A 26,835-nucleotide genomic window follows, 5' to 3' on the forward strand; every position below is an offset into this window, starting at 1 on the left:
AGGCAAAGGTTACAAGCCAAGGAAAAACGAGAGAGTCCAAGATCGCAAGTCTCCCCAAACCATCATCATCAACCCCCTTCCCTTCCTTCAACACTTTAGTCCCTTCCGAAAGTCCCTGTTGTCTGGAGAGAGCGTCGGGAAGCTCCATCTTCGATCCAGGCTTGTAGAAGATGGTGAATCTGAAGTTTCCAAGGAGTTCGCACCAGCGAGCTTGACGATGTAGCGACGTGAGATGGTTAGCCTTGTTGTTGATAAACTTCCTCCTTTCCTCCTCCTAGAATTCTTCTACCTTATAGCCATCACTCCACTCCTACCCCGAATCTTCGCTCCGCCGTGTACACTCCTCCATCCCCGTCTCTCGTCTCGACGCGTCGCCTCTCGCCTCTCCTTCTTGGATCTCGGTTCTGGACTTCTCGCTTCGTAGTAGGTTTCTCGAGCACGGACGCTGCTCAGGTAGGTAAATAGTCTCATCTGGTAGTTTAGTTCCGATCTCTTTTGGGTTTTATCGACTAGTTCTCGACTCATTTCTCGACGCGACTCTCTTCTTGACCTGATGCTCTAGACTCGTTAGTTTAGTTCCGGAATCAGAATAGGATAGGTTTCCTCTCATTTTGGGTTTTGGTTTGGCTCACTAGGGTTTGGAAGGCATGTAGGTTAGTTAAGTAGTTCTTTCTCGTGAAGAATTAGAGGAGGACGGGCGCGTCTCAACTTTATTGTGGACCTTTTTCTTTTGGCTCTGGGCTCAGCTGCTTACCTTGTGTAGTTTCCTCTTCTTGGTTGGTTGCTATAGGCGTAACGGATTTAACGCGTAGCTTTTGCTTGCATAGCGCTCGCTTTCGCTTCTTTGATCCAATGCCTTTTGTTCAGACTTCATAGCCACCGTCTCGTTTTCTCAGCTTCTCTTCTCGAGTTCTCGTTTTTTTCGTCTTCTCGCTCTCGGAACCAAGGATCGTCATCGTAGGAAGTCATCAAGAAGAAGGTTTTCTCATCTCAGCCTAGTAGGAATCAAGAAGAAGAAGGAAAACATTGTCCTCGTCCTCTCTCGCCACCTCTCCTCTCCTCCCCAACGCCTCTCTTGCCCCACCTTCCTCCCCCCACCTCACTCTCGAACTTAAGAAACTCTTCTCTTTGTTTAACCCATTCTCCCCTCGATCAGGAGCCCATCAACGCCCTCAACGAGACCCAACCCGAGTCGTCCCCGCATCGTGTAGATTTTTAACTCACTTCTGTCTAGCGCCACCTGTGTTGATCTTCAAATAAAAGTGAGACTGACACCTTGGGATGATTAGAATTTGTTCGATTCATCAACACAACTCTCTTGCAGCATCAAAGGAGAAGAGGGCGGGAGAGGAGAAGAGGCAGTCTTCTCCTCTGCAGCTCGTGAAGGTTTTCACAGCGGCTTCTACCTCAGCGAACCTCAAAAAGTTGATCTCCTACGACTAGAGACTTGTCCGATACAAAAAACGCAGTGCCCCTTCTCGTTGAAATCGCTCTCGCATCCCTCCTTTTCCGTTTGATGATGCGAGTTCGAGTTGAGAGCATTCATGTAGAAAGAGAGAAGAAAGAAAGAAAGAAACGACTCTAGAATACGTGGCAAACAAAAAAAGAGGCCAAGAGCGGAGCGAAGAAGAGGAAGGAGAGTCAAGAGGGAAATGCGAGAGTGAGAGAAAAAGAGTAGAAGGGAAACAGCAAAACGAATACAGCGAGGGTGGTAGATACGAGAAGTAGAGTAAGAGAGAGAGAATATATTCCAAGTTGGCGTGAGAGTCGCAACCTAAAGGCTACAGATTTCGAGAAACCGAAACAGACGAAGGGGAACGGAGAGAAAAGGAAGAGAAGAAACGAAAACGAAACCGAAATGAGGAGAGGAAGAAGTGTTCGTTCGAGATGGAGATGGAGGCGTATGAGGTAGATGGAGCGAGAGAGCGAGATAGAGAGAAGGAAGAGAGATGAGTAAGAAGGGGAGATCTAAGCGACGGTGGACTGAACTCCCGACGACGCGTCCTTCCCAGCTCCGTTGGCAGCCTTAGCGTTAACGTTGACCGAGACGTAGTCTCCTGGTCCCTCCTGAGTCCAAGGTTTGGGCGGCGACGAGGCGAGTTCGACTTGGGGTTCCATCTCCTGTTGCTGCTGGTCCTGTTCCCAAGAGGAAGACGACGACGAGGAGGACGAACGAGGAGGGGAGGCGATCGTTTGAGGGAAGTACGAGTCCGTTGAATCCGACAATTCCGAAGAGCTGTTTGGGTTCGGTCGAGGTCTAGGGGTAGCAACTGTTGATTCTCTCGTTGGAGTGCTGACCGTCGAGGATGAAGAAGCGTACGGCACGTCGAGATCCAATCCGGTCGTCGAATCCGATCCTCCTCCTTCTCCTCCTCCTCCTGAGTAGTACTTGAAAGGATCCGGAAGTCCCGAGGAGATGTCCGCAACGGCGGAAGCGGCTGCAGCTCTCTCCAGATCGGCTGGGAAAGCGTATCCTCCGAGTTCGTAGCCAGGGATCACCCGAGGGCTCATCCGAGGCGAAGGGAGGTTCTCGAGTTGAAGAGCGCTCTCAAAGTCCGTTGCTTCCGTGACGGGAGCGAGTTCCTCTGCCGTGGATGGGGAGAGGGAGCCGGATCGACTGGTGGAGGAGGAAGCGGAGGAAGAGAGGGTCGTGCTGGTTGAGGAGGTTCGACGAGTGAGGGGACGAGGAGAGTTTCCTTGGGAGGACGGGACGGAGGAAGGTCGGCGAGGGATGACGGCGGAAGGGTAGATGGGTGCGATGAGGGCTTTGACGTCGAAGGAGGAGTCGTTGTAGAGGGAGGTGGCCATTATTTGGAGGTCCTTGGGAGCTTCGGAATAGATGGGGCAGAGTCCGTCTGTTGATTTGAGACGCGACGAGACCGAACGAAGGGAAGAAGAACGAGGAGTCAGTTTGTGTTCAAGTGGAGAAGGAGAAGTTCGAGATGCAGGTAGAGAACGAGAGGTGAGAAGATGAAAGAGAAAGTAAGAACCCACCAGGAGCCAAGAAACGAGAAACGACCTTCGCCAACGCGAGTCGAACCTCGACGACGGGATCCTCGTTGCAAGGAAGCAGGTAGGGAATAACCCTCATCGTGAGGACGGGATTGTACTTGTGGTCGAGGAAGGATTCGATGGTCCGAACGAAGGTTTGTCGTTGACGATATCGAGGATGGCCGGACATCGTGACGAGGACCGCGTCGAGGGCTTCCCTCGCTTCGGCGTCGTCCACTCGACGAGTAGCAGCGTAGACGGGAACGACCTGTTACGAACGAAAGAAAGAGAGTCAGCTCTTCTCGTTCGAGAGAAGAAGGGAGAGAGAGGAAAGAGAGAGAAGGAAAGGCGTCGAGACTCGAACACTCACCGACTGAATCGCCGCCTCCCTCACAGCAGCCACCGCGTCCACCAACCCAACCTGCAACAACGACACCACCAGATACCTCCCCTTCGAAGCCTGGATCATACCATCCGCCAGATCCGGCAACGCAGACATCAATTTCTCCCTCAGCCTCCAGTTGCTCAACTTCCCCTGCACCAACAGCTCCCCAATCTCGTGAATCAACGGCCAAGCCGTCGCCTGCTCCAACGCTCGCATGAACGTGTGAAGGTTCTCCCAGAGGCGTTCTCGAACCTCGTCGACGTCCTCGAGGCAAGCTCGGAAGAAGGGGACGAGGTCGACGGAGGCGATCTCGTCGCCCAGGATGACGGCGAGTTCGTGGATGGAAGCGGCGAGGGAGCGTCGAACGGGAATGTGTTTGGAGGAGCAGAGTTCGTGGTAGTAGGAGCGAAGAGCTGGCCAGCCTTGAGGACCGCAGGTGAGAGCGACGGCGGGGAACTGGGAGGAGAAGGGAGGCGAAGGATCAGGACGCGTCGTCAAAAAGAAACGAGAGACGAAAACGCCGAGAACAAAGAGAGAGTAACTCACGTTGAAAGCACAAACCAACGGCCGATTATCCTCCATCGTGATGATCGGAGGGCCCGAAGCGAAGAGGTTCAACGTCGGCTGCTCGACCTCGTCCGGTCTCTCCTCTTTCGGCGGTCCAAGGAAGTGTCGAACGAGATCGGGAGGAGCTCCTTCTGGATCGTCGACGAACACGGCGATGAGTTCTCCTAGGACCTCGAGAGCCGTCGAATGGATTTCGGTGAACTCGTCGTTGAAAAAGGCGTTCATGGCTCGGAGAGCGTGGGATCGGCGGAAGGAGGGAGGGGAGACTCGTTTGGCGAGAGCTGGGAGAGCGAGGCAGGCTGATTGCCGGACGTGAGGAGATTCGTCGGAAGCGAAAGCGTCGAAGAGAGGGAGCTGGAGTTCGAGAAAGAGGAAGGAAGAACAAGAAGGAGTCAGCGAGGGAACGACAGAAGACGCGTCGAGAATTGAAAACTCACCAAGCTCTCCATCACAATCTCCTCCTCCACCACCTTCACCAACTCGGCCAACGCCCCACAAGCCTCCCTCCTCACCGCAAAGTTGTCATCGAACCTCATCCTCACCACCTCGGGAACAAACTGCCTCTCAATCACCTCCTCCCCTTCCAACACTCCGCACTCCAACACCGCTGCGATCAGGTTCATCGAAAGCAACCTCCCGTGCGAGGCTTCCACCGCCAGCTCGTCCCTGAACTGGTTCTCTCCGAAGGTGTACTGACTCTCCTGAGCAGCCCAGGCGGACTCCTCGTCGTCCGTTCGATGGTCGATAGGAGGAGCGTTGGGCGAGTCGTACTCCGAGGTAGCTTGGAGGGACTGTTCGAGCATGATGTTCTCGGTGTAGGTTGAAACTTCGGGGGAGGAGGAACGACCTGAGGTTTGATGCTGGTGAGTGTCTTCGGCTGGGGAGGCGACGGCTTCGCTGTTGTAGAGGCGGACGGGAGTAGGGGTCGAGAGAGGAGTAGGTTCCGAGAGGAGAGATTCTTCTTCTGCTGGCGAAGGTAGAGTGAGAACGATGGATCCTGGGGAGGGAGGACGAGGTTGGGCTTCGGGAGAGATAAGAGGAGCAAGTGGTGGTGCGGGTGGTGCTGGGAAGGAGGAAGCCAAAGTCGAAGTCGAAGGGACCTGATCCTGCTGCTCGTTCTCGTAAGCGTACCCTCCTTCTCCCTCCTCAGCTCGACCCTGCTCCCTCTCCGGCCACTGGTAGTTCTTGAACATCCCTCCCTCCACCATCCCTCCCTCCTCTCCCTCTCCCACTCCGTACTCCTCTCCTCCCATCCCTCCCTCCTCGTCCTCGTAAGGACTCTGCGTCTCGTCCAACCTCGCCATCCCAATCACAATCGCCTGCACCAACTCGTTCTCCACCACCTTCTTCTCCGCCTCGCTCAACGCCGAGATCTCGTGGATGTGCACCCCCGTCTGACTGAAGTACGTCCTCGACTGTCCGACCTCGACGTGTCGCTCGGGGAACGGATCGTAGTTCGGTAGGTCCTTCCCTCTGAGCCGAGCGAGGATCCCGATGATGGCGATCTTGGCTGAATCGCAGACGACGGAGGATTGGGACATGAGGAGGGAACCGATGAGCGGCGTAAAGGTTTGGACGCTGATGACCGGGCGAGGCATTCGAACGGGTCGTTTCATCGAAGCTTCCATCTCCTCCTTGTCGGTAGGTTCGTAGTCGTGTCCGAAAGGATGTTCTGCTCCGGTGGGAGAGACGGTGGTTTCCTCGGTTCCTCCCGAGCAGAGGGTCGATCCTGGGGTGTTGTCCGACGCGGTGTTGGAGCTCCCGTTGGAATTGGTGAGGGAGTCGCCTGAGGAAGGACCTGTCGTTTCGGCGAGGTTGGAGGTGGAAGGAGAGGTCGAAGGGACTCCCACGACGGGGAGGTTTTGGAGTTCGTCGTTCGTGGGTTGGGCAACGACGGTGAGTCCTTCGGAGGTGATGGTGACGGTGGTAGAGTCGGGAGCGGTGGAACCTGGTTCTTCTTCGGCCTCGAGAGGATCGTCTTCTTCGGTGAGGAGTCGGCAGGACTGCAAGGAAGGAAAGAGCGAGGAGGTCAGCGAGAGTTCTCGAGAGGCGAGAGACGCGTCAGGTCTCAAACGACGACGAGACAGGACGACGAAGTCAACTCACAGAGTAGAAGAACCACAGAATCTTGTGAAGTCCAGGAGCGAGAGCTTCTCTCACAGCCTCGTCTACAGCGCCAAATTAAACGAGGAACGAGTCAGCGTCTGCTCTCGTCTTCCTCTCAAACTCGATCTCGAAAACTCACCTTCATCCGTCCCCAACGAGTTCAACAACGGCAGCACATACTCCACCGTCTCACACGGATCTACATCCTCCACCCAATCTCCAATCACCTTCGAGATGAACGTTCTATCAACACCAACGCAAAGTAAAAAGACGCGTCGAAGTCAGCTCTTCGTTTCGCTCTTTCCCTCGTTCTCGTTTTCGAAAAAGAGAAGCAGCACTCACCGATGATGGGTAAACTCGCTCTTACTGAGCAAGAAAATCCTCTCCAGCGTCGTCAGACTCTCATCCTCGAGATCCATATCCGCCACCGCAGGCAGGAACCCTTCCTGTCCTCCTCCGAACCCAGCTTCCTCTCCTGGTCCTCCCATCATGTCCTCCTCCGCACCGAGGGAAGGCGGGCTGGGTCCGTTCTGAGGAGGGAAGAAAGACGGAGCGTCGGCGAGTAAGGTAGGTGCCGAAGTCGAAGAGTTCGACGAGGAAGACGACGAGGAGGAAGAAGGGGAGAGGTACGACGGGTGAGGAGGTCGACTTCGAGGGAGGTTGTTTTGACCGGACGAGGAAGGAGGGGAGCTCGGGGAAGGCAGATCGTACTCGTCGGTGTCCTCGGGGGAGTTGCAGATCTCTACTCCTTCGTCTGGATCGATGGTGTGGTTCTCTGCGTGATGCTGATGTCGAGGCGTCGATCCTCCCGCTCCCGCCTCGTCGTCCTCCGAGCTTCCCTCCTCTCCCTCTCCCTCCCCATCGTCCCTCGAGCTATCCGAATCCACAGGCTGCACCACCGTCGCCTTCCACATCCCCTCCGCGTGCTCCCCAGCATCCTCCTCGTCCGACTCGGTGAGTCCGTGACCGAACAGACGAGGTCTCGGAGCTTCCAAGCTGGCGATCTCGTCCTGCTCTCGTTCGAGTTCTTCCTGCCCGAAGAACGTTCCTGAGGAGGGAGGAAGTGGGGAGACGGGACTGGGAGTTCGAGAGGACGCTTGGGCTTTGGCTTCTCGTTTCCTCTTGAGAGCGTCCCGAGGGTCTTTGAGATCGAGAGGGGAGTTGGAGTCGGAGGACGAGGTGACGGGTGCTGAAGGGGACGCGTCGATGCCTTGCGACGAGGAGAAGAGAGGATGAACGAGGAACTGCGAGTCGGGTGAGGACCGATCTCGACCGTTGGAGAGAGGGAGAGGTGGTGGCGAAGGGGAGTGAATGGAGGTGATGGTTTCGTTCGGAGTGGTGAGGTTGATGCTGACTCCTCCACCTCCCGAACCCTCCTCTTCGTCCTCGAGCTTCTCCGCCGCTCCTCCCAGCGAGCCGAACAAGGACGAAGAGGGTGCCAGTGTTACAGCTCCACTGGCGGCTGTCGAGGGATCGAGACCCTCCTCGAACTCGGCGAGGAACGACGGGAGCGACGCTGGCATCGGCCTTGGACTTTTGAGAACGGGTGCTGTTCGTTGGGGCGGGGAAAAGGTAGGAGGGGTTCCTTCTCCTCCTGATCCCGATCCTGAACCTGACGAGAACGGAGGGACGAAGATCGAAGGGATGGTGGTGTCGGGGTTGAACCTCGAGGCTGCTGAGTTGGACCTGGAGCGACCGAGAGTTGGGAGGGCGAGAGGAGGGGATGGGTTCCGAGGGGACATCGACGGAGGAGGAGATTGCTGTCGTCCGGAAGTCGCGACGTTGGAGGATCCGTTGGAGGAGGCAGAGGAGGATCGATGGGAGGAGGAGGAAGCGACCTTGGACGAAGCTCGTGACGACGAGGACTGAGAAACGTGAGGGGAGGGAGACCGTCGAGAGGGTCGAGACGGGGGTGGAGGACGTGATGGGCCCACAGCTGGTGAGGAGGAAGCAGATGCCGACGAAGACGAAGACGAGACCGACGACCGACGACGACGAGAAGGGAACGAAGGGTGCGGTCTCCAGTTCTCGTACTCGTCCGAAAGATCGACTGCCGACGACTCGCCAACCTTCCCTCCTCCTCCGTTCGACATCGCTCCCAACACCAACGACGGAGTCACAGCCACCTTCCCTCCTTCAGGCGACCCCTGCCCGAACGCCGACTCTAAACTCTTCCTCCCCTTCCCCTTCCCTCCCTTCCCCTGCGATCCTGTTCCCGACGAGCTCGACAACGTCGCTCCTTCTCCTCTCGGAGACGAAAAGGGACTCGACTGCTTCGCACTTCCTCCGCTCCCGCTCCCAGGTGATCCCAATCCTCCTCCCTCGAGCTGATGCCTCAGATGAGCGCTGACGTCCGAGGCGACGAGTCCAGGCGAGGTCAAGGACGACGTTCTCCGATGGGACGAGCTGCTCGCCGCTGCACTAGACCTCGACGGAGGAGAAAGAACGCTACTCGACGGCGATAACCCAGCCGCATGGGCGTGAGGGCTGTTGGACGACGCCGAGGAGGACGAAGAGGGGAACACGTCCTGGTTCCTCTTCATCGCTGCTGCTGAAGGAGTTGGGAGATGAGGAACCGAGTGAGGAGAGGTTGCTGGCCAGACCGAGTCCCAAGCTTCCGAGTTCGACCTCTGGTTCATCGGAGGAGGAGGGTGGACGAAACCTCCTGCTGGGAGGGAAAAGATGGAAGGGGAGAGCAGTTCGAGGTGAGGAGTGGGCGATGAGGACGTGATTGCCGAGTTGGAAGAGGACGGCATCCGATGGGCTGGAGGAGGATGATGAAAGACCGTAGGGAGGGCGTTGGAGGAGTTGGAGGAGTTGGCCGAGGAGGACGAAGTGGAGTGTTGCAGTGGTGGTGGAGAAGGCGAAGGGCCTGTGGTTCGAAGGTCGGTTGGAGAGTTCGAGAACGGGTTTCCCTCCGAGGACGGGGAGAGCGGACCTCTTGGCGAGGAGAGGGAGGAGGAGGAGGGAGGGAGCATGAAGGAAGAGGCTGAACTCGATGAGCTCGAGTGATGGGAGAAGGCTGGAGGTGGGTTGAAGGTCGCCGAGGGAAGAGGTGGTTCGTGAACCGGTCCAAACGAGGGAGACGACATGTTTGAACCTCCTCCTGGACCTGAGAAGGTGTGAGGGAAATGCACCGGAGGCGACCGTTGATGATCTGAGATGGGACCGAAGTGCGGAAAAGGTCAGATCGTTTAATTCGAGGTTGGGAAAGCAGCCAGAAAGCCAGGAAAAGAAGGAAGGAGAAGCTGAAAGCGTTGAGCTTCATCTTCGCCTTCCTTCTCCTTCGTGTCCGAGAGTTCTCCACTTCCTCCGCCAAACTCAACGAGCGAACGACTGAAAAGTATAGACTCACCTTCACCTGACCCTCTCCTTCCGGACGGCGACACCATATTCCTTCCCTCGTCTCCTCTGGACCAACCGACCTCGGGTTCTCCGACGCTCCCTCTGCCTTCGCTTCCTGACGCACTCCCTGAGCTGCTCGCCTTCCTCATCGAGTTGGCCGCTGGGTTGTAAGCCACTGGAGGATGGAATCCTGGCGGTGGGAGAGGTGGTTCTGAGAGACTGGACGTTGTAGAGGAGGACGAAGAGGACGCGTGATGAGTGAGAGGAGGGTGGGGAGGATGAGATCTTGGGACGAAGGAGGTGCTGGCAGAGTGGTAGGACGAGGTCGGGGAGATGGTTGGACTTGAGGGTATAGGAGAAGCTGGAGCTGTTGTAGGGGTTACAGTTGCTGAAGAGGACGCGCTGGAAGGAGGGAGAAAGGGAGGAGGGGAAGGAGGGACTGAGAGAGAGAGAGAGAACGGTGAAGTGACGAGCGGAAAGAAAGAGTCAGTTTCAGATGCTACACGGAACCGACGAGAGAATGGATTGGATGTGAAATATCGAAGAGAAGGAGGAGAGTCCTCGTGTAGAACGAGGAGAGGTGAAAATATAGAGGAGAGGTGTGGATTGAGAGCCAGAGGGAGGGGCGGTAGGGACGAGCGTAAGCGGAGGAGCTGAACGTTGTTTCCTTCCTTCCCTTTTCGTCGCATCTCTACAAGTCCCTCGTCGCCGCACCTGGTACGCATATCGACGACTCTTCGCTCTGCATCGATCGTTGAGACCTACCCAGAAAGGCAGGAGGAGGGAAGGAAAAGGAGGGACCGAGAGGGAAGGGAGGAGGAAGGTTGACGATCGTCTCCCTTCCATCGGGACTCTCTCTCGACCTCGAAGAACAACCCTCAGAACTCTAGTACAGACCATCCGGAGAGAGCTGACTGTATACAGAGCTCCCTACTGAGCTGCTGGACTCGAAGAGCACCTATAGCAGCTGCTTTTCTTCAGGAAAGCCCAACTCGGCGACCTCTCCTCCTTCTTTGTTTGACGCCCTCTTCCTTCCTCCCGAGCAGCTCTAGTAGATAAAGAACAAGTACTCACCATCCTCCTTTAAATCCTTGCTCATCTACTGCTCGAAAAAAAGCTTCACTCTTAGGATCTCGGAGAGAAAGAGGGCTGTTCCCACGCTGGGAAGGAGGAGGAGAGAGAGAGAGTCGAAGTCGTGTGGATGGTCCGGCCGCGAGAAGGGCGTTGGAGACGAGAAAACCTGCGCCGTCGAGGAGAGGAAGGGAAGGCGAGAAGAGAAGAGAAGGGGAAGAAGGAGAAGGTGTAGACTGAGGGGCTGGTGGATGTTGAGGAGAGGAGAAGGAGGGAGGGTGAAAGTGACGAAGCTGGGTGGGTTCGTTTCCCAAGGCTTGAACGCATAAGGAAAGGAGAGAGAGGTGCCGTTAGGATTTTTGCTAAGGCAAAAGTGGATTAGAAAAAAAACTCGAGTATATCGTGCTCAGTTCATTCATCTCTCAGCTTCGAGAAAATAAGAGCTTAGAACCTATCCCAGCACTTGGGAAGGCGTGCGACCTTGTCAACCTTCTTTTCGTCTCGTCCTCCTCTTTCCCTCGTTCACCTCCAACCGCATTCCTCTCTCTTTCAGTCATGTCCTCCTCCGACTCCAACCCTCCCAAGCTCAACAGGATTGTCGTTCTCATCTCTGGCGGTGGTGAGTCCCTGAAAATCTTCTCTCTGTTGTCTCTCTGGGACTGTTTCCGAAGACGTCTCAAAATCTCGAGCTCACCTCCCTTCTCCCTCCCTCCTTCCCTCTTCTCCTCCTGCTCCTTCCCTCCTGTTAGGCTCCAACCTCCAAGCCCTCATCGACTCTACCCTCTCCACTCCTCCAGCGCTCCCCAACTCGCACATCGCTCACGTCATCTCCAACCGTTCGAAAGCGTACGGTCTCACCCGGTGCTCTCTCTCCTCGCCTCCGATCCCAACCTCGATCCTCAACCTGAAAACCTACCTCTCCCAGCCTTCGTCAACTCCTCGAACGCGAGAAACCTACGACATCGAACTCGCCTCTCTCGTCCTCTCAACCTCTCCGGACTTGATCATCCTAGCAGGCTTCATGCACATCCTCAGCCCAACCTTCCTCGCTCTCCTTCACCCTCAACCCGACAGTCCCAAAATCCCAATCATCAACCTCCACCCTGCTCTGCCTGGAGCGTTCGACGGAGCGAATGCGATCCCACGAGCGTTGGACGCGTTCGAGAAGGGAGAGGTCAAAGGGACCGGGGTGATGGTTCACAGGGTCGTCGAGGAGGTCGATGGAGGGGAACCGATCTTGGTGAGGGAGGTCGAGATTGTCAAAGGAGAGAAGCTCGAAACGCTGGAGGAGAGGATCCACAAGGTCGAGCATGAGATTATCGTCGAGGGAGCGAGGAGGGTGCTGAAGGAGATGGGGAGGATTTAGAGGGGAATGTTGAATGGGTGTTTTCAAGGACGAGGAAGGGAAGGAGGGAAAGACGCGTCGAGAAGAGAGGGAGCGTCGACGAGCTCTTCTGTCTCGCTCTCGCTCGCTTCGGTTTTCCGAGAATCTATAGAAAAAGGTCTCAGCCCTGCGAGAAGAGCTCACGTCATATCCTTCCGAAGCCAACAAGTCCTGCTCTCTCCAGAGTCTTGCTTCACGCGTCGTCTCGTCTCGTTTCGTTTCCGAAGCCTTCATCCAGTCCTCTAACAAGTCTAAACAACAACCCCAACAAACTCCCCTCTCTTCTTCCCCTCATCCAACAACCCCTCCCACTGAACCAAGAACCGATCCACCCAGCCTCGCACGATCGCACCACTCACGCTCGCCCTCCGAGTTCGAGCGAACGACTCGACGTAGATCACTTTGGGCGTCGGAAAACCGAGGAACTGACCAGCGAATCGAACATGATAATACAACGGTCAGCTCTTTGCTCTTGTCGAAGAACGAGACGACGGGCAGCAACGAAGGGCTCACCCTCCCAACGACGACGGTCGCGACGAGACAGACGGAGGAAGCAGGACCGTTGAGGATGAGGACGTCCGCGAAGGGTTGAGTTAAGGTGAGGAAAGAGAAGAGAGTGTGGAGGAGGGTGTAGAGGGTTGAGACGACTGGTGCGAGTGCAGAGGGAGAAAGAAGGGGAGGGAGGACGGGAGGAGGTGAGCTCGACGGTTCCTTCCTCGTTCGAAGCGATCAAGAGACGATGCAATGGAACAAACCGGATGAAAGCATCGGCTGACCCACTCTACGAGCTCGAGGGATAGTTTTCAGCCGATACGGCAGCTGGAGAGATGTGAAACGAAGAGGAGAAGAGGAGAGGGAGGGGAGGGGAGGAAGCGAGGTGAGCTCGACTCGTTCCGAAGGAGGGAAGGACGGGCTGAGTCGAGATGAAAAGGAGGAGCTAACCTTTTCGGCAGCAGAAGAAGAAGCTGAAGCAGCAATCTTGGTCTCCAGCTCAACAGCTTTCCTCCTACTCATCTCGTCTCCTTCCGAGTAGATGTACAACCTCGGCGTGTATCGTTCCAGAGGAAGCGTCGAGATCAAGGCGAGGGATTCGTAGGTGTGGCCGCCTGGAGAGGTCCAAAGTAAAACACGGAGAAGTCAGCCCGAGGTATTAAAAGCTCGGAGAATGCATACAAGAGGTGGGAGCCGATGGGAGGAGAAGAACGACGAAAACGAACCTGATCCCAAGAAGACCGCCAGCGAACAAGTCTCTCCCTCCTTCCGTTTTCGAGTCGCAGGATGAGGTCCGTTGTTTGGTCGGATGGACCAGAGTCGATAGAGGGCTAAAGGAGGCGTTAAGAGGAAGAAGAGGAGGAAGAGGGGAAGCATCGATGGAGCATGTTTGGGGGAGAAGGAGGGAAGGGAGGGAGAGTTGAGCTCGACGAATTCGAGAGTCGATCTCAGCCGTCGTTCGTTCTGGAGACGCTTCCTTCTCGCAGACATTGCGAAGAAGCCCCCAGATCGAGGGGCCAGAGACTTGAAGACGGTTCCGACTGAAGTGAGTTGAGACAAAAGTGGACCTTGAGGCGAGGAGAGGGAGGAGAGAGAAAGCAACAGGGGATCACCCCTCGACGCGCTCAAGGTTCGCTTTCGTTGCCTTCTTCTTCCGACTGCTGATCGAAAAGAACAGAGAACAGACATAAAAAGGTCATGGAAGAAGCGAAGGTCTGAAATATAGGAGTTGGAGCAAGGAGAGGGCGAGGACGAGCCAAAGCGATCTAGAGAAGACTCAGACAAGCAGAAAACCGGGGATGCTACACTCGATGCAGCAGGACATCTAAGGGGTATAAACGATCCGAGACTTCAGCCGAGAATTGAGAGAGAGAGAGCACAACGAAAGAGAAAGCAATGCAAAAGAAGAAACGAAAGTACGCGTCGAGCCATCACCCGCTCAACCCCTTCGTCCCCAACACAACTCCAACCCCAACGCCAGCCCACAGAATCCCTACTACCAGAATATCCCTGACCATCTTCGCTTGAAGCTCCTTCACTTGAGGATCCATGATGATCGTTTCAGGTCCGAAGATCGGAGGACGGTCGAGTCTCTTCTTCGTCGAGTCCAGCGACGAGGGTGGGAAGATGAGTCCTGCGGAGGAAGAGGGAGGAGTCGTAGTCGACATGGGAAATGGATCTCCGAGGCTGGATCCGGGACTGAAAGGAGAGAGAGGGACGATGGTGTTCCAGTCGAAGGGTGGAGTCGAGCAAGAAGCTTCGACGTCGAGGGAGGAGGAGTCGAGTTCCCAGGGACGGAGTTGACGAGATGACCGACCGTAGACTTGAGTGCAGAATCCGAGGTAGGCGGAGAAGATTTGCCTGTTGATGGGTCATGGTTCAAGTCAGTTGGAGAGAAGAGGAAGAGAAGAAATTAGAGGAGACGAACATGGCTCCGAAGCTCGAGAAGACAACTCCAAGAAATCGAAGGCATCTCCAGCCCATTCCTTTCGGAGCGAGGAAGATGCAGAGGAGGAAGATGAGGAGGGAGATGAAGAGATCGATGGCTCCGACGGCGTACCTGTTGGAGGGAGGGAGGCGAAGAAAGTCAGAATTGGACGAGGGCGACGCGATGTGGCTCAGACGACGAGACGGTAGACTCACCAGAAGACCTGTTTAAAAAGAAGGAGGTAGGTGTCAGTTTCTACATTACACTCCATCTCTCACCGGAAAGTATGGAGACTGACCTGCTTAGGGCGATTGATGTTCGTTCCAGCGTTGTTGTTTAGAAAGTTAGGCAGGCTGTGAGTCACTAGCATCGTCCGACAGGAACTTGCTGAATCAGCGAAGACCTCGGGGTCTGGACGACCGGTAAGAAGAGAAGAACAAAGAGTCAGCTTCCTTGTTCCGTCGGAGCCTAATATTCGCGACTCACGCCAACCTCCCGACTGCAAACCCTTCTCGACTCCATTCCTGACTCCTTCCTCCAGATTCAACTCCTTGGATCCTCCCCGAATGAAGAACGTCCTCCAAACTCTCTCGCACTCTTGCCTCATCTCCTCAACAACATCCTCCTCGCTGTTCTCTCCCCTTCGCTTTCCGCTTTCCGACGCGGCGAAGCTCCCTGACCTGAAGAAGGGAGTGGTCGAGGTCGACGTCGAAGAGTCCTCCCGTTTTCGAGAGGATCGTCGAGAGAAAGAGGCGGTGGAGAACGATGTTTGGAGTCGTCTGAAGTTGTTGTATTGGGTTGGAGGAGGAGGAAGGCTGCCGGTGGGTGAGGTGGGAGACGACGGGGAGGTTGGGAGGAAAGGGTTGTCCGTATTGAAGCAGAAGGGAGAGATGAGAGCCGAGAGGTTGCTGCTTTGAGCAGTGAGGGAGGAGCCAATAAATTGGGATGTCGAAAAGTGGTTGTCCGAGGTAGGGAAGAACGAAGATGCGGGCGAGAGCTGTCCTCCTCCTCCTCCCCCGACCCAACTCGCCTTCTGATCCTTTACGTCCATCGACCCCCTCAGCTGCTCCTCTTCCTCTTCCTTCACGGTCGCACCCAGAGCCTCGAACGGGGTGGTGGTGTCTATCCCTTCGAGGTTCGAAGGGAGGGGGCTGATCTTCTGTACTGGCGTCCGAACGAGGACGGAGGATCCCATCGAAGACATCGAGTCGTTTCGAGCAATAGGAGGACGGGCGAAGGAAGTTTCGCAGAGCGAGGGAAGAGCTTGAGATTGGAGGTAGGGAGCGAGTTTGTTGAATCGAGCAGTGTAGCTCCCGAACCAGGTGACGAAGAGCTAGGAGGACGACGGGGGAGCAAAAGTTCAGCTTGGATCGAAAGAAATCAACAACCACGCGACGAGGTGCAGACGAGCGAGAGACGAACCAGATTCTCGACAGAGAACTCTTGATGAATCAAGAAGAACTCGAAATCATTCAGTCTGTAGATTAAAGCCAGAAAAATAGAGAGCCGGACAGAAGGTTTGCGATCAGCAGAGCCAGGCACGAAATCGAAAGGGGTCGAAGGGAAGGAAGCACTCACGAGATAGGTGTACAGCTGGAAGAAGAAAAGAAGAGCTCTAAGTCAGTCTCATAGTCTCAGAATTAGATCCTAGAAATCTATGTGCATCGAGAGTCTGTAAAAAGAGAGAGAGAAGAAGAAACTCACGTCGTCCCGCTCAACACCTCGTCCAAACTCACGCTCCCTTTCAACCCCTTCCTCGTACTCCCCACGTTCCCTAGCCATCCTATAACTGCAGCGTGACTCGAAGACGCAAAAGCCATCCCGGTGATCCAAGAAATCGAGGAGAAGAAGGTAAAGGGAGGGAGGTTGATGATGGGAGTTGGGAGGGAAGCGAGGGCAAGGGGAGGATCCAGGGCGGTTTGGTTTCATTTGCCGCAGCGATCCTAGCGAAGGTTGGTAAATACTTCAGGCACCGTTCCCACGAAGGAAAAGACTAGTGCCAACCTCCTGAGGGTAGGGGTCTTCCGAGACCCGAAGTGAGTCGAAGCGAAGCGGAAAGGGCTGAGGTTGGACGGATCCGAACGTCTTCCCGCCATCTCCTCTGGTTGGACGCGAACGCGACGACGAGCTCGAAGATGGTAGACATCCCTTTTGGTCGAGCGAGGGTGTGAAGACTCTTCTTTTAGGGGTAAAGAGGAGTCGAGTTCGAGTCAGGACGAGGGCGCACAAGAGAGAGAGAAGGAACCGACTCGCCTTTTCAGCCCTGTTCGACGAGTGCCTCGCTCGGGGACTCGCCTTCTCGCCCGGGATTCTGCAGATAGAGGGTGATAAGAGATTCAGTTCACGATATTGAAGAAGAGACGGAGGGAGAGCGCAGAGAGAAAGGAAAGAAACGAATGCCGAAGGCAAGGACAACCGATGTACGCGTCGTCTCCCTCTCCCTTCCATGGCGAACGTTGCTGGCCCGAAGTTTGGCTGCACTTGTTATGCGTTCCGGGATGAGAAGCGAGGATACTTGATCGAGGACGTGGTACTGATCGAAGGCGTTGGAACCTGAGCCGGCGAGCTTTCGAGACGGGAGGGAGGTGAGGGTCGTGTGCGAAAGCAAGAATCTATAAAGCAAAGGCTGATGAAACCAGAACAGCGATAGCAAAGAAAACGTAAAGAAGTGCGAAAGTCGATCATTCTGTAGGAGGTCGAAACAAGAAGCGAAAGGCAGGTCAGCTCGTGCGTCTTCCCACTTTCCCTCCCCAAGCTCAAACTCGACGACGAAAGGAAACGAAAACTCACGCTGAGCACACTGAACCCCGGGTCCACCCTGTCCTCCCTCATCATCCTCGTCCATATCGTCGCTCGTAACATGCTTCTCCCTCTCGCTCGGCTCCGACAGCTCGACCTCGTCGACGTGAAGTCCTTTGGGAACGGCCTTGGCTGCTGTCCGAGGAGGAAGGGCGGATTCGAGACCAGCGATGAGGGTAGGATCTATCGATTCGGGGAAGACGACGTTGAACTTGACGTAGAGGTCTCCAAGCTCGTGGTGACGAAGAGAAGGCATTCCCTGGCCAGAGATTCGCTTGAGGTGATCTGAAATGGGACGACAGACGGGGGAGCACAGGATGAAGAGGTCAGCGACTCGAGTTTCGACACGTCGAAGGGTAGATTCTGAGCTGAATGTAGACTCACCGGGCTTGATGACCTCTCCAGGCTTGATGTTGACCTTGATCGCACGCTCGTCGAGATGCACGACGGTGAACTCTCCTCCTCCCAAAGCGGTCAACAGGTCGATCTCCTGCTCCATGACGAGATCGTTTCCTCTCCTCTGGAAGTACTCGTGAGGCTTCTGGTCGAGGGCGATGATGACGTCTCCTGGTTCCAATCCTGGCGTCTGATCCGACTCTCCCTTGAAGGTGATCTGATCCCCGGACTTCATTCCCTTGTCGATGTGAACCTCGAGAACCTTCCTCTCCGACGTGACCTTCTTCCCGTTGCAGACCTTGCATCGACCTTTGGGATCGATCTTCTCTCCAGATCCCTCGCAATCGTGACAAGGCTGCTGGACCTGGAAGGAAGGAAGACGAAATGAGACGAGACGGGACGAAGGTCAGCTCGAGTTCTCGTTCTCCTCCTTTTGAGCTCAGATCTCTCCTTCCAACGACCAGTTTCTCCTCCCCCACCACGCCGTTGACCTCTTTGCACCCAGATTTATCACTCGAAGAAAGATCACTCGAAGAAAGGATCGAAAGCTCACCTGCTGCATCATAGGTCCCAACTGCCTCAACATGATCCTGAATCCCTGACCTCGGCAAGTCGTGCACGTCTTGACGGATCCCTCCTTTCCACCTCGACCTTCGCAACCCTTGCAGATGACGTGCTTCTGGAGAGCGAGCTTGGAGATCTTCCCCTTGTAGAGATCGGCGAGCGAGACGTTGATTCGGTGAACGAGATCCTTTCCTTTGCGAGGTCCTTGACGACGTCCTTGTCCGGGGAATCCTCCTCCTCCGAACTGAGAACACGAAGATCAAAGGGAAGAAAGGTCAGCTTAAGCTGCTGACAGAACGAGAAGCGATACAGCAAGGGATTTAGACGTACTCCTCCTCCTCCGAACATCTGAGAGAACAAATCCGAGGCGTCCATTCCTCCTCCTCCTCCTCCGTTGGCGAGTCCAGCCTCTCCAGCTTGATCGTACCTACAAGGTCGAGAGCAAAAGATCGCACTTCGATCAGCCACGGTCTCGATGTAGAGCAAGTAGTAAGAAGTAGAGAAGAACGTACACCTCTCGCTTCTCAGGGTCGGAGAGGACCTCGTATCTGTGAAGGCCGAGCGAAGCACAAAGGACGATAGAGTCAGCCGAGGGTTCTTCCAGAACATGTTGCTTTTCCCTTTCCCCAACCAGCTCGAGTAGCTTCAGAGAGCCCGGCAGAGCTTCGTTCAGGCTGCTAGACAGGACGAGAGCGAGCTCAAACCAAACTCAACCTCCTCTCCCTCTCCAGCGCACAACCTCGAGCCAGCTTGGAAAGGCCGCCTTCCTGACTCGTCGATATAGAGATCAAACTCACGCATGGGTAACCTCCTTGAAAGCCTCAGGGTCTCCTCCCTTATCGGGGTGAAGTCTCAGGGCCCTGGAAAGAAGCGAGAACGACGGAGAGGGGAAGGAAGGAAGTCAGTGAAAAGAGCTCGCGAAGGTGTCTGAAAGAGAAAGCAGGCTCACTTCTTCCTGTAAGCCTTCTTGAGCTGATCTTCAGAAGAGTCGGGGGAAGCATCCAGCAGGTCGCTGTAAGGTCGAAGAACAAGAGGAGAAAGGGGAAGGAAACGTCAGCAAACGAGCTCGGTACGAAAGGAAGGGAGGGAGGGAGAGGGCAAAGAAAACTGACTAGAACTTGCTGTAGACGGTCAAGGAGAGCAAGAAAAAGGTCAGCTCTGGTTCCAGCATTGAGAGGAGGACTGAACTTACGTCTCTTTAACCATTTTGAGTGAGAAAAGGGAGAAGGGAGGAGGTGTCTGTGGTGGGTGTTGGAGAGGGAAAGGAGTGTGGGAGCTGACAGAGGTTTCTCGAACCCTTCCCTCGGCTTCCATGAACTCCCCTCAGGGAAAAAAATACTTACTTCTTTTGGGTCTACACGTTCGTATGTGAGTGGAGGTTCATCTTGGATCTCTGCTCGAGAGAATTTTCAAGCAGCACATCGGCTGCTCTTGACCTGCTCAGAAAACCTCAGCTTTGGCGACGTCCTCGGGCGACCCTCCCTCTTCAGCCCACCTAGAAACCCTTCGCTCTGGCCGAGTGAGACGAGAGACTGAACCCTTCTTTGGTTACTCTACTTATCTCACAGGTTCTCGGGTTTTGAGTCAGTCTCGAGGTCGACGGCCGGAATGAATCGAAGCTCGCACCTCAGAGCCTCGAAGGGAGCACGAGTGCTACAATTGGCTACAGGACTCAATCTGGTTCAGGAAATAAAAAGCTCTCATCTTGATCTCATCTTTCGATTCTGTAGGACCGAAAAGATTCCAGCTTGTCGCCCAAAGACGACGCGTCGTCGCCCGGCTCCTCTTTCCCGCTCCTTGCCCCTCCCTCCTCCTATCGCCCTAACTTTCTGATCCAGATCTTACTTGCCTTGCAACTCTCCTGTTCTTATGCGGGTTCAAGTTCTCAACATCATTACCAAGTTCAAAGCAAAACCTCCCCAACGACGACCCATTCCTCAACCTCCAACCCTTTCGTCACCACTACGCTGATACGATCGCACCTGACTTCCTTCGACCCCACTCCAGCAGCCTTTCCATCCTCCCCAGGAGAGAAAAGCTCGACTCCTCCTCCTTCGAGCGAACGCGCCAAACCGTCGTCGTAGATTGCAGAGACGAGTGCCTCTCTTTCGAGAGCAGTTACGTTCGAGTAGAGGAGAGAGATGTGGGGGTAGAAGGAGGGCAGCTCATCGGTCGAGTTAACCAGGGAGAGGGCGATGTTCTGTTGAAGGGAGAGAAGAATCGTCGATCGTCGTCTCTGGAAGACGAAGTGCGAAGAGAGTGGGCGCGACGCGAGTCAGCGACTTGACTTCTCCCTCAACAGCGACCTAGGAGTGAAGAGGATAGCCTCAAAGACAAGGATGGCTGCAGCTTACCTTTCAACTTCACCAGAACAACCTCGAAGAAACCTTCACCCGTCCTGACATCCTCGAAGACAGCCTCGACACCTTTTCCTCCTCTGCCAGCCGACGCCTTCTCCACCGCGACCTCGATCTTCCCGAGCACGTCCTCGAGCATCGTTCCGGGAGTAGCCTCTCCCAAGAGGGTGGCGTGAGGTGAGAACTTGGGGCCAGGGAGGAAGGCGATGAAGGAAGAGAGCGTCGAGGTCGCTTCGTCCGAGAGGGATGGGGAGAGCCAGATGGAGTAGCCTGTTCAGAATCAAAACGAGAAAAGATAAGTAAACGAGAGCAAGCTGCGACTACGGTAGGCGAGACTCGGGGGACGAACTGGGTTCCAGAGCAGGGAGAGAAGGCGCGGCCTCGACGACGAGAGGGATTAACGGAGAGTTGAAAGGATTCTTTCGGTCGAGTCGAAGGAGATAGAGGCTAGAGATTAGACAGCAGGTAAGAAGAGATAAGGAGAACATGGCGGAAAGAAGGTTGAAGCTGGAGTCGTGGAAGGTGAAGAACTGTCGAGGGAAGGGCGATGCGGTTTGAGGTCAACCCTCCCTTTCTTCCGTTTCTCTTTCGATCATCACAGCATCCCTCGCTTTTTCGACGCGACACTTTCGCTGCAACATTATGCACTGAGTACTCCCATCTCTCGATTCAGCTCGACTGTCATTTCCTGGTTGTGGGTCCCGGCCTCGCTCGCGTCCTGACTCCTCAATCTGGACCCCTGACGCGTCGAACCTCCGCTTTTCTCCTGAAATACACGCTGCACGCTCCTCCTCGGATACTCAGGCGCCTGTGCACATATTTAGGCGTGGGACGTGATCGAGGGAAGGAACGGTTGCCCTCCTTCTGATTCTATTGGCCCCGAATCGAGCTCGGACAGATTTGGAGTTCTTCTCTCTTCTCTCCTCAAACCACGACCATCAACGAGACCTCTCCCATCTCGTTCTACCATGGGCATTCTATTCGGAGGATTCGACGAGTTCCAAACTCCCAGGCTTCCTCCCCCAGCGATCCCTCTCCCTTACCTCGTCCTCACGGTCCTTTCCCTCATCACTCTCCTCCCTCCCCTCGTCCTCGCGGCGTCATCTAGAGACAGCGGTCACCCAGCCCTCGTAAACTTACTAGTCTCTTTCTTCATCTATCTGCTGGCATCTGGACTCGTGTAAGCTCGTTTATTTGATCGCAAGCGGAGGCTCGTGTCCGTTTCGACGCTGACGGCGCGTCTCTGTCTTTTCTCCGTCTCCCTTGTTTCTCTTCCTACAGAGTCTTCAGCCAAGGTGGAAGGATTGAGGAGTTCCCTTCCCTCTCCCTCTGCTTGGTCCAGGGAAGCATGATGGTAGCAGGAACTCCCTCCTTGACGATGACGGCGGCCACGTACATTTTCTTTGTGAGTCAATCTCCCAGACGAGACGAGCCCTCGAGGCGATGGGAGACAGGGACTAAACGATCAACTTGGAATTAAACAGCTGTATGCGACTCTCCAGACCTCCAAGAAGTGGCTCACGTCGTTTGTGCTGAGCAAGAGAGGAACGTTGGCTGTGAGTTTCGACCTTTTCATAGACGCTTTCCTAGTCTATCAGTACTACCAGCTGAAAGCTGATTTTATCGTTCAATTTCCTCATTGTCAAATCAGCTTGTGATCTTACCCTGGGTGGTCTACGTTCTAGTCTTCGTTTTGGCTCTCATTGTGAGTCGCGTCGTCGTTCTTTCTCCTCCCTTCTTGCAGCTGCTTACTTTCTCGACCGTTTGATTCAGATCGGTCATAGGCATCCTGATAAGGTCTTCCTTCGTGATCTTTACTGCGTCGTCTTTGTCGACGGCCTGGCGGTGAGTTGTTCTCTCGACGCGTCTCTTCTTTTTCACCGCAGCTGATCATGCTGTTTTCTCCTACTTCAGGTCATCAGGTTCATCGGCTCTTTGATATTCTTGATCATCGCTCTCGCATCAGCTGGTCAGTCTCTTCATCCTCTGACCTCGAAAGGAAGAAACTGATCCCTCGCGTTCTTCATTCAGTCTCCGTCTCCGTCGTCGTCTTTCAGAAACACGCTCTCGAACGCCGTCGAAGAGCAGCCTCCTCTGCGACTGGATTCGGAACCGATCCTCTCCGGCTGGACCTGTGGATTCTTCTCGAGGCCTGGTCGATCGGAGCGTTTTTTCTCACGGTGGCTCTTCTCCTTGCTCGGACGTTGAAGGTTCACACCTCGATTCCAGCGGATGTGATGGCTTCCACCGGTTAGTTTGTTCTCTGATACCTATAAGTAGATATACGCTGACTCGATGTATAATTCAGGAGGAATGCTCCTGCTCCTTCTCGGAAATCAGTGGGGCTTGTACTCGTCGTCCAGCTGGCGCACTGCGTTCAACTCGATCCTTACCTCCATCTCCTTTCATCGAGAAGACTTCACCGAACGGAGGACCGGACGAAAATTGCTCATTCCTGAGACGGCAAGCGGTCGGACCTCGGAACTTGGACCAGCAGTCTCGACGTCGACCTTGGGACTCGAACGCGACGAAGGGTTGGTGACCTCGTCGATCCTGCTCTCACGACACTTCGACGAGGAGGACGGAATGAGCTCTTTAGTCATGGGAGATCGAAGTGCGGGCGAGCTGGGCAAGGGCGGAATCGGGGAGTCGATCCAGATGGAGGGTTTGGAGCCAGAGGTGGACGGGAGGAAGAAGAAGATAAAGATCAAGGTGGAAAGGGTAGCAGCATCGGAACTTGGCGCAGAGCCTCTTCCGAGTGGGAGAAGGGTGTATCAATGAGCGGAGCTTCACGATAAACAGCAAGTTGGGGAGCAAGAAAGACGAGAGTTGTACTTCTTCGCGCGACGCGTCGCAGCCACTTCTCTTTTTTAGAGCCCGTCCGCTTCCTCTCTCCCTCTCTCTCAACCTTAACAGGTGGGTTCATCGATCGATATTTCCTACTGTTCGATACCTCGACCGCTCGAGCTCCTCATCAACCCGATCTCCCTCCCTACACCTTCGACCAGCCCCGCCAGCTCGACCCCAACCAATCCTCCCCCATCTCCCTTCTTCCCGAACCCAATTCGCACCTCTCCTAAAGCCTGTACCAGGATCTCTCTCGCCCACATCAATCTCCTCGCAGGCTCGTCTGGAATCCCCGCTCCTCCTCCTCTCGCAAAGAGCTCCTTCGGAACGACGCTCTTCCCCTTGGACGAAGCAGCAACCTCGGGAGCAGGTACGACGAGGAGCTTTCCGAGTTCAGCAAGAGCGACTCCTCGAGCTGGGTGCCCTGGAGGGTAGATTCCTGGGGTGAGGACGGCCTGAGAGGTGAGGTACGTGATTTGAAGCGCGTCGTTGAGGAGGGACGACGAGGAAGGATCGGTTGGAGGTGTGCTGGAGAATCCAGAGATGAGGAGGGTGGAGAAAAGGCGGAGAAGGGGGAGGAGTGGGTAGGAGGAAGGAGGAAGGTGTTGAGTGAGGGCGATGAGGATGGAGAGGGAGGGAGTGTGGGCGAGGAAGATCTCGAGAGCTGTCGTTCGGAAAAGAGAATGCACAGGGCGTCAGTTGATGCCGGAGTAAGGAAGAAAGGGAAGTACACAGTGACGAAAAAGGGACACACAGTTCAAATGGCCGTCTTCCTCCATTTTCAACAGCTTCATTCCCTCTTTCACCCACACCTCGAGTCCCTCTCCTCCGCTCGAAGGCAGCCTCGCCTCTCTCGGATCCACCCAACCAGGCTCGGTTGTGCTCTTCGAACAGAGAGCGCAGTCACAGGTGAAGAAGTATCGCTTCAGCAGGTCTGCCTGGCGAAGAGTCCGAGGCAACGAGATGTCGATGTAGGACGTGAGGATCTGTGCAAGAAAGAAGATGGACGAAGTCAGCAAAAGAGACTTTGACGGGCTAGTAGGCGGGTGAAGACTGTAGAGATTTCGACGGACCTCTTCTCCTTCGTAGATATCCGTGATCGCAACAACCTCCATTCCCTTCGCGTCGTTCGAACGACCCTGACCTCCATGAGGGAAGACGACGACGGCGTTCGGCCAGCAGGAGTGATTGAAGAGAGCGACGGTGGGTGAGATGGAAACTCCGATGGGAGTGAGGGAAGGCGAGGAAAGGGTGAAGGTGTTGGTGGTGAACTTTGGGTCAAAGGAAAGGAAACGAGGGAAGTCGCGTCAGGACGAACAGACGAAGGAAAGAGGGCCAAAAAAAAATCGAATCTTACAGCAGCACAGAGATCCAAAACTTCTCCCACGTTTGAGAATCCAAAGCAGCTCATGTCTGCTGGTGCGATCTCTTCGGGAACCGATGGCGACGACGAGGAGGAGGAAGGAGGAGAGGAAGGGAAGCAGTGACCGAGGTAGACTCCCAACGAGATCGCTAGTTGAGCGTAGGGCGAAGGCATTCCCTGCTGAGCTGCAGATATCGGAGGCATCGAAGCTCGATGCGACTGTAGAGATGTGATCTCCTTCCACTGAATGAGCGTAAGAAAAGCGAAAGAAGTCAGCTCGACGCGTCTCGCCTTTCCTTCGCACGCCAACCTCATCCGGCCGCGACGAAACTCACCCAAACCCCATCCCGACCGTTTCCATTCGCATCCCTCTCCTTCTTCCTCTTCATCACCAGCCTTCCCAAGGCTCTTACTGCTTCTCCAGGGACCCAAGCCATTCCATCGAGCTCGTCGGCGGAGAGCTTGTCCTTTCCTCCTTTGGCTCGGATGTAGGACCGTCGAAGAGAGCTAAACCCTTTACATTCTGCTTGATGAGATGGCCAAGAAGAGGTTTGACATTCCTGAAGTCGGACAAGTGCGGATAGAAGAGAGAGAGGTCAGCATCAAGAGGCCACAGAGGGAGGGCGAGGACGAATGGGACAAGGAACGAACTCTCGAACAGAATCGAGCCACTCGACAAGCCGCACATCGAGAAAGCTTGACGTCAACGACGGTGGAGGAAGAAGAGGTGGATCTGGATCTTTGGAGGGCGATTTCTGGAGGTGACAGCAGGCAGTTCGAGCAGCAGTTCGAGAGGGAGGAGGTGGAGAGGGCTGCCGAGTGAGGTTGGATGGCGAGGATGGTAGAGCCTGAGGGAAGAAAGAAGAAGGTCAGATAAGAGTTGGGAGAGCTCAAACATACTAGTGAGAGGAACTGACCAGCACTGTAAACAGGTCTTCGAGTGGAAGACTGGACGACGACGGCTCCATCTTCGTCGAGCTGAGGAGGAGTTGGCGTGAGCTTCCTCTTCTTCGTCCAAACTCCTCTGCCTCTATCCGAGCTGCTCCTGATCTCTACTTCGTCTGGGAGGGATCCATGGAGACCTGCTGAGGGATTGGGCGAGGAAGATACTGTTGAGGAAGGGACCGAGGTAGCTGGTTTGGCCTCGACGACGGTCGAAGGTGGAGGAGGAGGGAGGGTTGAAGGAAGGAGGACGGGTTCGATCTCTTGAGGAGCTGGCTGCTGCTTTTGAGTCCCTGAAGACGATATCACTGACTTCGATAGACGAGCGTTTCTCGACGAAGATAGAGCTGCGAAAGAGGCCATATCGACTCTTGCTTCCGGATGGTGTTAGCGACCAAAGAAGGGAAGAGGTTTTCGAGCTCACCTCGACCTTCCTCCCTCTCAACTACATCCTCCTCCCCCCTCCTCAGCTCTTTCAACATGAACGGCCAGGCTTCCTCTTCCTCCTCCTCGTCGTCAGCGGGCAACCATCTCTCCCTCGACCTCCATGGAAAGTTTGACCTCTTCGCTTCGGATGTAGGACCTATGGAATCCGCCGTCGAACAAGGAGGACCTCCCGCCGTTCTCCAACAGATTCGAGCTTGCCAGCAGAACGGAGACAGGACGGGAAGGTTCGCGGTCAACTCTGGAGTCGAGAATGGAAGCTGGCTGAGCGTAGAGAATATCGCCAACGTGAGTCTTTCCTTTCCTCGTTGGGAGTACGGAGACTCGAAGTCGAAGCTGAACGAGCTGCTCACTCTCTCTCTCCTTGTCGCCTTGCAGCCCTACCTTCTCGTCACCCAAGGAACAGGCCAATTCCGATTCACCTTCTCAGCACCTTCCCACTCCACTTACCTCACCCCTGAGACCAGCCCTCTCTCCCTCCTCCCAACGAGCTCAACGGAAGGTTGCTACCTCCAACTCGGAACTCCCTCCCCCTCCTCTTTCTCCCTCTCCCCCGTCGAGGGCGTCCCAGGACTATGGCAAGGATTCTTTCGGATCTTGATCGAGTTCAACGACGATCTCAAGAGCAAGCTCAGGGAGGAGGATTGCGGGGAGGAGATGTACGTCGAGGAATCGTTCTGGGCGGCGAAGAGCTTGCGGCAGGAGGAGGAGTTGGAGGACGCGGTGGATTGGATGAGGGAGGACGAAGACGACGGGAGGGACAGCGATATCGAGGAGGAGGACGAGGAGATGAACTAGGAGCTAGATCTTGTGCTTGACGGGCGATCCCATGTCGTTTTGAAGTCCGCGACCTCG

At 55.2% G+C, this 26,835-nt stretch overlaps 10 protein-coding genes across 10 annotated transcripts; 3 read left to right on the forward strand and 7 right to left on the reverse strand.

Moving 5' to 3' along the window:
- Positions 1–1,705: 1,705 nt before the first annotated feature.
- On the reverse strand, positions 1,706–5,889 carry BDY24DRAFT_214667 (HEAT repeat domain-containing protein). Its single transcript, XM_076636529.1, has 4 exons — positions 4,381–5,889; positions 3,362–4,297; positions 2,995–3,259; positions 1,706–2,855 (listed from the first exon to the last, which is right to left on the reverse strand). Exons 1-4 carry the CDS (start codon positions 5,569–5,571, stop codon positions 1,969–1,971), a joined length of 3,279 nt encoding a protein of 1,092 aa, XP_076492658.1. The 5' UTR covers positions 5,572–5,889; the 3' UTR covers positions 1,706–1,968.
- BDY24DRAFT_214676 (uncharacterized protein) lies at positions 5,842–9,273 on the reverse strand. The gene is made up of 2 exons (XM_076636530.1): positions 6,392–9,273; positions 5,842–6,292 (listed from the first exon to the last, which is right to left on the reverse strand). The coding sequence occupies exons 1-2, from the start codon at positions 9,139–9,141 to the stop codon at positions 6,112–6,114; spliced, it is 2,931 nt and encodes a 976-aa protein (XP_076492659.1). The 5' UTR covers positions 9,142–9,273; the 3' UTR covers positions 5,842–6,111.
- Positions 9,274–11,020: 1,747 nt separating this feature from the next.
- ADE8 (phosphoribosylglycinamide formyltransferase) lies at positions 11,021–11,831 on the forward strand (the record flags this gene model as incomplete). The annotated part of the gene is made up of 2 exons (XM_076637578.1): positions 11,021–11,084; positions 11,215–11,831. 2 exons carry the CDS (start codon positions 11,021–11,023, stop codon positions 11,829–11,831), a joined length of 681 nt encoding a protein of 226 aa, XP_076492660.1.
- Positions 11,832–12,100: 269 nt separating this feature from the next.
- On the reverse strand, positions 12,101–13,217 carry ALG14 (N-acetylglucosaminyldiphosphodolichol N-acetylglucosaminyltransferase anchoring subunit ALG14; the record flags this gene model as incomplete). Its single annotated transcript, XM_076637583.1, has 5 exons — positions 12,101–12,274; positions 12,363–12,496; positions 12,605–12,668; positions 12,792–12,955; positions 13,067–13,217. The coding sequence occupies 5 exons, from the start codon at positions 13,215–13,217 to the stop codon at positions 12,101–12,103; spliced, it is 687 nt and encodes a 228-aa protein (XP_076492661.1).
- A 433-nt stretch (positions 13,218–13,650) lies between these two features.
- On the reverse strand, positions 13,651–16,310 carry BDY24DRAFT_214693 (uncharacterized protein). The gene is made up of 8 exons (XM_076636531.1): positions 15,973–16,310; positions 15,847–15,861; positions 15,691–15,745; positions 14,755–15,601; positions 14,567–14,679; positions 14,484–14,491; positions 14,269–14,400; positions 13,651–14,201 (listed from the first exon to the last, which is right to left on the reverse strand). Exons 1-8 carry the CDS (start codon positions 16,086–16,088, stop codon positions 13,772–13,774), a joined length of 1,716 nt encoding a protein of 571 aa, XP_076492662.1. The 5' UTR covers positions 16,089–16,310; the 3' UTR covers positions 13,651–13,771.
- Positions 16,311–16,564: 254 nt separating this feature from the next.
- On the reverse strand, positions 16,565–19,299 carry BDY24DRAFT_402866 (uncharacterized protein). The gene is made up of 10 exons (XM_076642290.1): positions 19,220–19,299; positions 19,140–19,148; positions 18,977–19,039; positions 18,825–18,887; positions 18,540–18,575; positions 18,358–18,454; positions 18,017–18,271; positions 17,452–17,827; positions 17,059–17,352; positions 16,565–16,954 (listed from the first exon to the last, which is right to left on the reverse strand). The coding sequence occupies exons 1-10, from the start codon at positions 19,231–19,233 to the stop codon at positions 16,950–16,952; spliced, it is 1,212 nt and encodes a 403-aa protein (XP_076492663.1). The 5' UTR covers positions 19,234–19,299; the 3' UTR covers positions 16,565–16,949.
- Positions 19,300–20,104: 805 nt separating this feature from the next.
- On the reverse strand, positions 20,105–20,890 carry BDY24DRAFT_444801 (uncharacterized protein). Its single transcript, XM_076644874.1, has 3 exons — positions 20,734–20,890; positions 20,382–20,654; positions 20,105–20,263 (listed from the first exon to the last, which is right to left on the reverse strand). Exons 1-3 carry the CDS (start codon positions 20,870–20,872, stop codon positions 20,205–20,207), a joined length of 471 nt encoding a protein of 156 aa, XP_076492664.1. The 5' UTR covers positions 20,873–20,890; the 3' UTR covers positions 20,105–20,204.
- A 433-nt stretch (positions 20,891–21,323) lies between these two features.
- BDY24DRAFT_428927 (uncharacterized protein) lies at positions 21,324–22,639 on the forward strand (the record flags this gene model as incomplete). The annotated part of the gene is made up of 7 exons (XM_076644065.1): positions 21,324–21,564; positions 21,666–21,789; positions 21,869–21,940; positions 22,036–22,089; positions 22,158–22,229; positions 22,299–22,353; positions 22,416–22,639. Exons 1-7 carry the CDS (start codon positions 21,353–21,355, stop codon positions 22,637–22,639), a joined length of 813 nt encoding a protein of 270 aa, XP_076492665.1. The 5' UTR covers positions 21,324–21,352.
- A 645-nt stretch (positions 22,640–23,284) lies between these two features.
- Positions 23,285–26,227, reverse strand: BDY24DRAFT_214933 (uncharacterized protein). The gene is made up of 7 exons (XM_076636532.1): positions 25,512–26,227; positions 25,246–25,442; positions 24,930–25,154; positions 24,589–24,837; positions 24,305–24,502; positions 23,986–24,217; positions 23,285–23,895 (listed from the first exon to the last, which is right to left on the reverse strand). Exons 1-7 carry the CDS (start codon positions 25,897–25,899, stop codon positions 23,324–23,326), a joined length of 2,061 nt encoding a protein of 686 aa, XP_076492666.1. The 5' UTR covers positions 25,900–26,227; the 3' UTR covers positions 23,285–23,323.
- BDY24DRAFT_418794 (uncharacterized protein) lies at positions 26,017–26,778 on the forward strand (the record flags this gene model as incomplete). The annotated part of the gene is made up of 2 exons (XM_076643897.1): positions 26,017–26,268; positions 26,359–26,778. 2 exons carry the CDS (start codon positions 26,017–26,019, stop codon positions 26,776–26,778), a joined length of 672 nt encoding a protein of 223 aa, XP_076492667.1.
- Between the last annotated feature and the right edge of the window lie 57 nt (positions 26,779–26,835).

This window comes from Mrakia frigida (assembly GCF_051309035.1).
Source record: "Mrakia frigida strain ATCC 22029 unplaced genomic scaffold BDY24scaffold_43, whole genome shotgun sequence".
In the NCBI taxonomy this organism is placed as follows: Eukaryota; Fungi; Basidiomycota; class Tremellomycetes; order Cystofilobasidiales; family Mrakiaceae; genus Mrakia; species Mrakia frigida.

Coding starts and splice junctions, on each gene's coding strand:
- BDY24DRAFT_214667 (XM_076636529.1), bottom strand. CDS start 5,571: ATGGAAGCTTCGATGAAACGACCCGTTCGAATGCCTCGCCCGGTCATC. Junction 4,298..4,380: donor AGATTGTGATGGAGAGCTTG/GTGAGTTTTCAA, acceptor CTCGAACTCCAG/CTCCCTCTCTTCGACGCTTT. Junction 2,856..2,994: donor TTCTCGTTTCTTGGCTCCTG/GTGGGTTCTTAC, acceptor TCAAATCAACAG/ACGGACTCTGCCCCATCTAT.
- BDY24DRAFT_214676 (XM_076636530.1), bottom strand. CDS start 9,141: ATGTCGTCTCCCTCGTTTGGACCGGTTCACGAACCACCTCTTCCCTCG. Junction 6,293..6,391: donor AGCGAGTTTACCCATCATCG/GTGAGTGCTGCT, acceptor TGGTGTTGATAG/AACGTTCATCTCGAAGGTGA.
- BDY24DRAFT_214693 (XM_076636531.1), bottom strand. CDS start 16,088: ATGGCTTTTGCGTCTTCGAGTCACGCTGCAGTTATAGGATGGCTAGGG. Junction 15,602..15,690: donor AGTTCTCTGTCGAGAATCTG/GTTCGTCTCTCG, acceptor TCGTCCTCCTAG/CTCTTCGTCACCTGGTTCGG. Junction 14,680..14,754: donor TTTGCAGTCGGGAGGTTGGC/GTGAGTCGCGAA, acceptor CCGGTCGTCCAG/ACCCCGAGGTCTTCGCTGAT.
- BDY24DRAFT_402866 (XM_076642290.1), bottom strand. Junction 17,828..18,016: donor TGGGACCTATGATGCAGCAG/GTGAGCTTTCGA, acceptor CCTTCCTTCCAG/GTCCAGCAGCCTTGTCACGA. Junction 17,353..17,451: donor TGGAGAGGTCATCAAGCCCG/GTGAGTCTACAT, acceptor GTCCCATTTCAG/ATCACCTCAAGCGAATCTCT.
- BDY24DRAFT_444801 (XM_076644874.1), bottom strand. CDS start 20,872: ATGTTCTCCTTATCTCTTCTTACCTGCTGTCTAATCTCTAGCCTCTAT. Junction 20,655..20,733: donor TCTCCCTGCTCTGGAACCCA/GTTCGTCCCCCG, acceptor GATTCTGAACAG/GCTACTCCATCTGGCTCTCC. Junction 20,264..20,381: donor TGTTCTGGTGAAGTTGAAAG/GTAAGCTGCAGC, acceptor TTCGTCTTCCAG/AGACGACGATCGACGATTCT.
- BDY24DRAFT_214933 (XM_076636532.1), bottom strand. CDS start 25,899: ATGGCCTCTTTCGCAGCTCTATCTTCGTCGAGAAACGCTCGTCTATCG. Junction 24,503..24,588: donor TTTTGGATCTCTGTGCTGCT/GTAAGATTCGAT, acceptor TTTGACCCAAAG/TTCACCACCAACACCTTCAC. Junction 24,218..24,304: donor ATATCTACGAAGGAGAAGAG/GTCCGTCGAAAT, acceptor TTTCTTGCACAG/ATCCTCACGTCCTACATCGA.